The following is an 8,628-nucleotide window of genomic DNA, read 5'->3' as shown; positions in this document are numbered from 1 at the left end:
ATTTCTGCATTTGAGGCATGGAAGTCGGTAGAATTCGGGATTAGTGTGGCAACCCTGAGAAATGGGAGGAATGGAGGATGGAATTGGAAAAGTTGAGGCGGGGCGGCGGCTCGCGAGGATTACTGCTAGCTGTTTGGCACATTGCGACGTGTACAAAGTTTCATTGGTACCTACGTCACTACAATGTCTGTTTCCTTGGAACTTGCATATTTTCCTTTCGAACAGTACTTTCAAAATGTGTTTTCCTCCGACCAAAAACGCTGACTCGATCTTTGCTTACTGAGGAAGTTTTTACATAGTTTTTTGCCGAGATTTGTTTGCCTGTTGGTGAAAACGACGACCCAGTTTGTTGATTTAGTTGGTAAGGAGGTATTTCAAGGTGCCTACTAATATCATTGAAACTAATACGTACTGGCACGAAAAACAATCTTTAATGTGCAAAGTTTTGATTATGGAACGAAAATACTATTCAACATAGGGATAATATATATTTTTTAACATTTTAAACTTAATAAATTGCAGCTTTGTACGATAATTTAGCATTGCGTAGGATGACTAAGTATCTTAGCGAAAAAAAATATAACATTTGTAATTGTTCATTTCTTCATGTTTCGCATCACAGCAAAGGCTTTGTACGACCAGTTGATGAGCTGAAACATAACAAGATTATTTTAATTCTAAAACTAATTATATCACAATTCTTTACCAGCCATTCTTTATAAAAGAAAAACTGAGTTAAATGATTTAATTTGCAGATAAGGCTAATTATGTCATCTAAATAAGTAAATTAGGTCAAGTAATGAAGTGAAATAGATAGCCAAGACCTATTAGCCGTATAATATTAACCATACTAATTAATTGAATGTCTACGAGTCATTGAGCTTTGGATATGTAATCTTCTAATAACAACCGAGATATAAATCTATGCAGGTATAAACTGGAAGCGTCAGTGGGATAGGGCTTCATATATATTGACTGTATCATACGCCGCCGAGAGATCCACAAAAACCACGCCCGTCACTGCACCGGCTTCATATCCATCTTCGATATGCTGAGTAAGCCGTAAAACCTGGTTGCAGCATGACTTACCAGGTCTGAAGCCGGCCTGCTCTGGGATGAGTTTAGGATCTATGATCTTCGTTAGACGGTTGAGGAGCATTCGTTCAAAGAGTTTGTAAGTATGACACAGTAGGGAGATAGGTCGGAAATTTTTAGGGTCATCAGGCGACTTGCCAGGTTTTAGCAAAGCTATCACTTTGGCTCTTCTCCAAACCCTCGGAATCCTGGAATGCTCTAAACAGTGGTTAAAAAGGTTAAGAAGCCAGGATACTGCCACAGGACCTAGATGCTTGATTTGTTCGGTCGAGATATTATCAACGCCGGAAGCTTTGCCATTTTTGAGGTTCATTATCGACCCAACAATTTCACCCAGATCAAACTCCCTGCTTATTTCATCTGAATTGTTGGGTTGGCAGGACAGTTTCAGAGTTCGACTAGGGCGGTTGTCAGGTTTTCCGTTCATCATAAGTTGGTGGGCTATCTGATTGGCAGTAATCGTGCTAATTTTGACAGGTGGAGGTGGTTCACTGGTAAGCTTCCTGATAGTGCTCCAAGCTTTTTTGCTATTGTGTGTTAAGTCCAGGCTGGTTACGGTGTCCACCCACTTCTCGCGTCTGCTCTCTGATACTTGGACATGAGTTCTTCGCCCACACGAATAGTCTCCTCAGAAAAGGGGTCGGTACCGTAAAGGGAGTTGTACTGAGAGAGCAGCTCTGCAGAGTGTGTCGATAGTCCAGGTACATAGGCGGTGCGGCAGCCTCTCGGTATGAACCTTTTGGAGGCTTTATGGACTATTGCAACAAACTGATCGTATGCCTGAGGAGATGGATGGACATCACGTAATGCTTCGTCGACAAAGCTGGAGAAGTCTACCCAATTGGCTTTAGCATAGTTGAAACGCCGTTTGAAAGGCACTTCCAATGGTTTGACAGCTGCCTGAACTTGACACATTATTGGTCTATGCTGAGTTCTTGGGATAGGATGACAGACATATTTTACACACTGAGATATTATAGGTGTACTCGCAAAAATCAGATCTGGGTTATAGCCTCGTTTCCAGCGACTGCTGTTCAACGACGCTGGCAGCTTGGCACTGTGTAACAAATGTAGGTCGTTAGCGTCTGCCCATTCTTCGACAGCCACTCCATCTAAGTCAGTATCACGATATCCCCATGTTTCGCTGTGACTGTTGAAATCACCTACCACAATTTTGACTGAGTGGTTTGTAAAATTGGGAGGTTCGCAGAAAATGAAGGGTTGCCCTGGGGGCTTATAGATTGCAGTTACAGAACAACTACCGAAACTTATCGATAGTAGTTCGATGTTATGGTTGTTTGAAACTGACACAGAAGACACTAATGTGTTAGGCTTCGTGAAAATAGCGCTCCCATATTTGGGGTGTGGTGTCTCTGCAGCAAGGGTCATTCCTTGTATGTGAGGCCGAGTTTGATCCGGGCCTCGGTGGGTTTCCTGTACACACAAGATGTCGCAGCGTGTTTTCTGGCAAAGCTCTGCCAGTATTACAGCCTTATCGGCAGAAAACCCTTCTATGTTTATAGAGATTACAGTCAGAGCGGGCTCTGACAATTGCCTGGTTTTTGGCCCTGAAAAGGGCCTTCGTGGTCCTGAAAAGGACCGGTTGGATGTCGTTGTTGCCATCGTGGTGAAAGGATCAGCCAACCTGCGTTACCGGCTCGCTGTCCTCGCAGGTTGCCCAGGGTGCGCCGGGCATATAGAGGTTTAATTGATAACCATGATATTTTCATATCTAGTAACCCCCTAGTTCTATAATCCGTCATACTGGCTTATGCCTGCCGCGCTTTAGTTTTCCAATTTAATTTGCCTCATTAGATACTCTCAAAAGAAAGTATACTTTGCATAGCAGTGCGCTGTAGCTCCGCTTTTCTGTTGAATATTTAATTTCAGGCTATCAGATTACATAAATAATTTACGACTTGAGAATCACTTTGTTACACAGCAAAAGCATCTTAAAGCAAACTGAAACGGCATTAATTAATTATGTCTATTGTTGTATATCTGACTTTGTCTATTTGGACGTCTGACTTTGGATGATGAAAATCTAGGCGCAGCAAGAATATGGTTTAGACTTGGAAGAGTTATTATTATCTTTTATTTCTTTACTTTCATTAATCATTTGATGACCAAACAATTTCAAAGGTATAAAATAAGTTTAACTTACAACTGTGTACGTGTCGAGGGATAAGGTAAATATTTTCCCAGCCGACAACCTTAAGGGACGTTTGCATCGTTCCAGTAATATGATAATAAACATATTTGTCTGACGATCACTGTTCATCCAAGGTCCTTCAAAGGCAGCTTTTGCAAGATCCATACTCTGTAATACAATATAAGTACTACAAAATGGAAATTTAATATTTTAAAATAATTAATTCTAAGTTGAAAAAGTACCCGCTCTAAGTTTCTAATGTATGAACATTGAAACAAAACTGCTAGAGAGGGTAAAGTGTGCATAAATTATGTTACGCTTTAGCAAAGTTAGATAGGTATTACTGGAGTTTTTCTATTAGCTATTCTAGGGGAACTTGTGCTTAGAATAATGGTAAGAAGTGTATAAGTAATTTAATCGCACCTTCCAGATAAGTTCGTCGCCGAACCAGCACAGTATGAATACTTCGATCAGCATGCAAGTGAGGTATATGCCCATCCACGCAATCTGCATCGGATGAGCGCTTGGGTTCTCGATCTGAACAAAAGAATCTAAATCATGAAAGTAGCATGTTTTAATATATAATATTTTAGCAGATCATCAAGTGTTAAATTGATAGTGTTTCGCCCGTATTGAGAACAATGTTCCCGTTTGTACCGCAATTTCTGAGACCCGCTTTCGTAAAGTGATTTTATACAAATTTGTATCCAAATCTATGAAATCGAGATTAATGACTGAGTATTGTTATAGAATAAAGGACTGAGTGTCCTTTGACGGGTCGACAAAAGGTGTCTACGGTTCTGGGAAAGACATTAAATCGGTAATTACCTAACAGACGGTTTGTTTCTCAGAATCAGGAAAGATACTAAGGTACAATGAAAAATTAAAGAAAAATCTTTAACGATATAAGCTATTTCTTTACTTATTTTTCTTATGTTGTCACTGAAAGAAAATTTTTGTGACAGTCGTAAGAATAATTTGATTATGGGGAATATAAAATTTACATAAATTATTTATTTAAATGTCATTAGGCTTACTTTTACTATAACGTAGAACTAGATACGTACTTACTAAGGGTGTAATTAGACCAATCGATCAATCGTCGATCGACGGCATCGATCGATGGCAGAATTTATTAGTAGACGCCGCCGTCACGTTACCCGCTACTAGACCAGTAAAGTAAAGCTATTAGACCAGTCGATCGACGTTGATCGATGCCGTCGATCGACGATTGATCGATTGATTAGTCGAACGGTATCCGTCGATCAATTAAAGCTATTAGACCAGTCGATCGACATCGATCGACGATTGATCGATTGGTCTAATAACACCCTAAGGCAATCAATGTTATTATTTCGTAGTATTTTATAGACATAAATCTTGGAAATCGTAACCATGCAATCCAAAAATCTATTCGAAAATTCCCTAGATAGATTTTTTCCAAAATTCCCATAAAAATGAACCGAAAAAATCTATCTAGGGTTGCGTATATATATTTTAAAACACAACACGATGTACTCACGGACAGGAACTGAATTCCTATCAAACAAAGCACCATTACGCTCAGCATGAACTGCAAAGCTGACGCCAAACTGAAAGCGCTCTCAATCATCGACACGTATCTGAAAATCAATTTGTTTTACAACACTCGTTTACGAAGCAAAAATACTGTCATCTATTTTATGTGCGCTAAATAAAAATGCATTTTTTTTGGAGTTTTTGAACTGTGTTGTGGTTATGGTATGTATGGTAGTGGCTTAAGCTGATGTAGTTTTAAATTATCTGCGATTTTTACCATCTAAATATTTGCTTAACTAAGCATAAAAATCGCAGATAATTTATTTATATTACATAAAAAAGTTTTGTATTATTTATAAACTATAATTATATTTCTTAGCTCATTTAAGCTTACGCATCTTATTTGTAAATATTTTAAGGAACGAATGTAACACTGATTTTGTAAATATGTACTTTGTTCGCAAAAGTTTTTATATTTGAAATTATACTTAAATGATAAAGTTAAAGTTACTATTTGCAGGTCATTGGGGGATTATTATATTATAGAACTATAAATATTATAGGTACTAAGAAAATTATTGCATTAAAGATGACTTATTTTAGCAATGAAACGTAAACTTATTGTAGTTTTCTTGGGATCGCCACTGGATGATTATGCAACAGTCTCGCATCGTTAGACGAAATAATTAATTCTACGAAATTTGTATAATAACAACAACAACTTTGCAAAATAATTTTCGTTTAATAATATTTCATTTTAAAATTGCCATTAATAAATTAATTAATCATCGAAGATAAATACCCATAAAGACATAAGAAGTGCAAAAGTATTAATACGTTGAAATCCCAATGAATATCTAAGCGAGTTGGAAAGATTAAAACCTCAATCAGCGGTGGGTATTGACTGTTCAGATTGCCGTTCAAGTAGTGGCCGGGGCGAGTCACCGGTGTCTTGCCGTCGGCGAGCTATCCGTGCCTGATACGATCACCCCTTTTCCTCACCTTTGTACGACTAGATACAGCAACGATACACTTTCTTTGGTTCTTAAGAACCTAGATAACCTTAATTTACAATACTCGTAAAAATATTTTTTATCTGACTAAACTTTAATCAAAGAACAACATATAAAGTTTTTTGTGTCTATAAAAAAACAGGCTTAAGTCATACCAATTTTGCTAGAACTACTTCCTAATTGCATCAAACTAAATATTGCACCTTAAAGTCGTACATAACCATTATTCCAAGGAGAAACAGCTTCCAAGAGAACGCTGAGACTCGTGTCACTTGTAACTAACACTCTAAAATCTTCACGTCTCTCGCATTTATAACACTTTTCATTTGCGTCAGCTTTTACTAAAATATACTGAGTAGAGCATACGTATAGTATTACCGTATAATGCAGTTGTGGTGTCTGATGCACTCCTTGAGCACTGAACGCACGTAATGTTGAGCAGGATATTCCTCGATATATTTGTTCTGTGCTAGGTCCCTTCTGCGCTGTCTGTCGGCTACTAGGTTGAAGTTTCGCAGGTTGAAAGCCAGTATTTCTATTTGGCCGACTGTCAAATGTTTAATGAAATTGTGGGAAGAGTTATAAGAAATGTTCTACCTAACGATAGGTAACTAATTGTATGCTTAGAGTACTAGTAACAACTGTAAGAACCCAGAGTAATTCTACATGTTAAAATGTTACAATAATTGTGTCTTTCCCCTAATACCTTTTTATATAAAAAATTAACCGATTGAAATAGTACTGTGAACTGCCGCATAATGCTACGCAACTGCTACGGTTTTCCGTAGTGCGTAGCTCGTAGCAATCTTGTAGTATTCATGGTGCAGAGTAAATAGCTCACAAGTTCTCAATTTATACGATCATTTTAATGATCAAGGTATTATAATTTTTCTCTGTTCGTGGGTGTCGATTGTATAAAATTTTAAGACATTTACATTTCTAATCGAGTTATTTTGAGCAAATACAAAAGTACTAAGAACGTAGGTGGGTTTATAAATATACGAAAGGTTAAACTTCAGTCTGCATTTTGAGGACTAAATCTTAAAGAAATTGCAATAGATCTTACTAGCCGAGGCAACGAAAGCTGCTAATATTGTGTCCATAACCCCATCTATGATGCATGTGGCCGGCTTGTAATAAATCTGAAAACGTTTGTGGTTTTATTCTGAGTTTATTCAATACATATTTTCATTCGATTAAATACATTAATCCTAGTATATTGGCTGTATTTGGTTAGTTGTTTATTCACCGCTCGGGCAGGGAATTTTAGGTTTAAAATTTGAAGAGTTTATAGTTTTGTATATTTTTAAAACTACGAAGTACAGAATTTAAACGGCTAAAGTTGAATATTTGTGAAAACGGTGTAAATTATTCTCTGTTCTTAATTAAAATATGCTTCCCAGAATCTCGTTCATATGGAATTAATTTAATTAACATATTCAATTAAAATTTGAGTGATTGATTTTCTAAGGTAAGCAATTTAACTTACATGATGGATGTAAACTGCCTCGTACGCTGGACTCCTGTAAACGTTGAAAAATGGGTACTCCACGTTTGTTGGTAGAATGTCAAAATTTTCAGTTAGTGGCATTATTATTCCAACTGCCAACAAATAAAAACATTTTACACGTTAAAAATGAAGCATCGATGAAATATTTTGTGATTCATTGTTCAATAACTCTATTCATTCTGTCGTGTATCGGCATTTTATGAAATTATTTTCCTATTATAATTTAATAACTTACGCTATTGTAAGTATGTTAAACCCACCTGACACCGCTCCGACGCACATGGTGGAATAATATGTCATAACAAAACGTGCACTTTTTATACTTTTTGTAATAATATCTCTGTGCTCCGGCTCTTTTGGTTTGAACTCCTTACAATGTAAATATTCCAAAAGACTTATAACTTTGTCCCTATTCATCCAAAACACAGCAATCTTGACGTACGTGTACATCTCACTCAAAAATAAATACAATCTGAAAAAGAAACGTTATTTTATCATCTACATTTGTCATCTTTGGAAACCAATTCGTGATGTTAGACAAACAACATGTAAGTGAACTGGGGAAAATCTACCCATCGGCGATATCTCCTATATTTTCTCTTTGCTTTAGTAAATATACGACCTCTCCGATGCCGGGGAAAAAACACACGAGCCATAACACGGTCAGCGTGTATACCATATGAAGCCAGAACTTGATATTGTTTGGTGAATAGTTGTTGAACCACATGCCGTAGAACTTGAGCCAGTAAATGTGCACAGCATGATACAGCCGAGGGTTCAGATCCTCCCAGGATTCTATCACCCCGTAAGGCAGATAAGGCGATAGCAACGCCAATTTCTGTTTCATATTTTCGCTCAGGATAATCATTTTTCTTCGTAAACCAAAAACGAGTGTAGTATTTGACGCGTAATATGAGAATGCTTCTTATATCTCATCAAATTATGAGCCTTTGTACAAAAACAGAATGAGAGAGCGACGTTAAGTGGATGTTATACATTATGTTGTGATATTGTTAAGCAGAGGTGCTGTTTGCTAACGTTTGTTCATTAATTTTACTTCTAGGAAAAGTTGTTACCTCGACACACTTACTCGTCTGAATAATAGTAAAGTATTTGATAGAATGATATTTGATTATTCTCTAGATTTTGCTTTGCGCCTCTTACTTATTATGTATATTAATATGTTTGATATATACTGAGAACTATTCTTTCTTTTTGTAGCTTCTACTCGTACTTTGTCTCGGCAAGCTTATTAGAACCGCTCCATGTAGTTTAAAAGATAAGAACAAACGTGTTTAAGTAGATGCATTTAAATGCAATACTTGCATTAGGAAATGATC

The 8,628-nt window shown here is 37.0% G+C and overlaps 1 protein-coding gene across 1 annotated transcript; it reads right to left on the bottom strand.

Annotated features, from left to right (window-relative positions):
* Nucleotides 1-487: 487 nt before the first annotated feature.
* Nucleotides 488-8,156, bottom strand: LOC124636917 (odorant receptor 49b-like). Its single transcript, XM_047173188.1, has 9 exons — nt 7,861-8,156; nt 7,549-7,760; nt 7,268-7,380; nt 6,845-6,920; nt 6,157-6,325; nt 4,770-4,869; nt 3,671-3,784; nt 3,260-3,415; nt 488-650 (listed from the first exon to the last, which is right to left on the bottom strand). The coding sequence occupies exons 1-9, from the start codon at nt 8,154-8,156 to the stop codon at nt 597-599; spliced, it is 1,290 nt and encodes a 429-aa protein (XP_047029144.1). The 3' UTR covers nt 488-596.
* Between the last annotated feature and the right edge of the window lie 472 nt (nt 8,157-8,628).

Source organism: Helicoverpa zea, chromosome 15, assembly GCF_022581195.2.
Source record: "Helicoverpa zea isolate HzStark_Cry1AcR chromosome 15, ilHelZeax1.1, whole genome shotgun sequence".
NCBI lineage: Eukaryota > Metazoa > Arthropoda > Insecta > Lepidoptera > Noctuidae > Helicoverpa > Helicoverpa zea.
Note: the sequence above shows the minus strand (reverse complement) of the source record. Positions and strands in the feature narration are given on the sequence as shown.

Coding starts and splice junctions, on each gene's coding strand:
- LOC124636917 (XM_047173188.1), bottom strand. CDS start 8,156: ATGATTATCCTGAGCGAAAATATGAAACAGAAATTGGCGTTGCTATCG. Junction 6,921..7,267: donor AGGCAGTTTACATCCATCAT/GTAAGTTAAATT, acceptor AAACGTTTTCAG/ATTTATTACAAGCCGGCCAC. Junction 4,870..6,156: donor CACCACAACTGCATTATACG/GTAATACTATAC, acceptor ATTGATTTTCAG/ATACGTGTCGATGATTGAGA.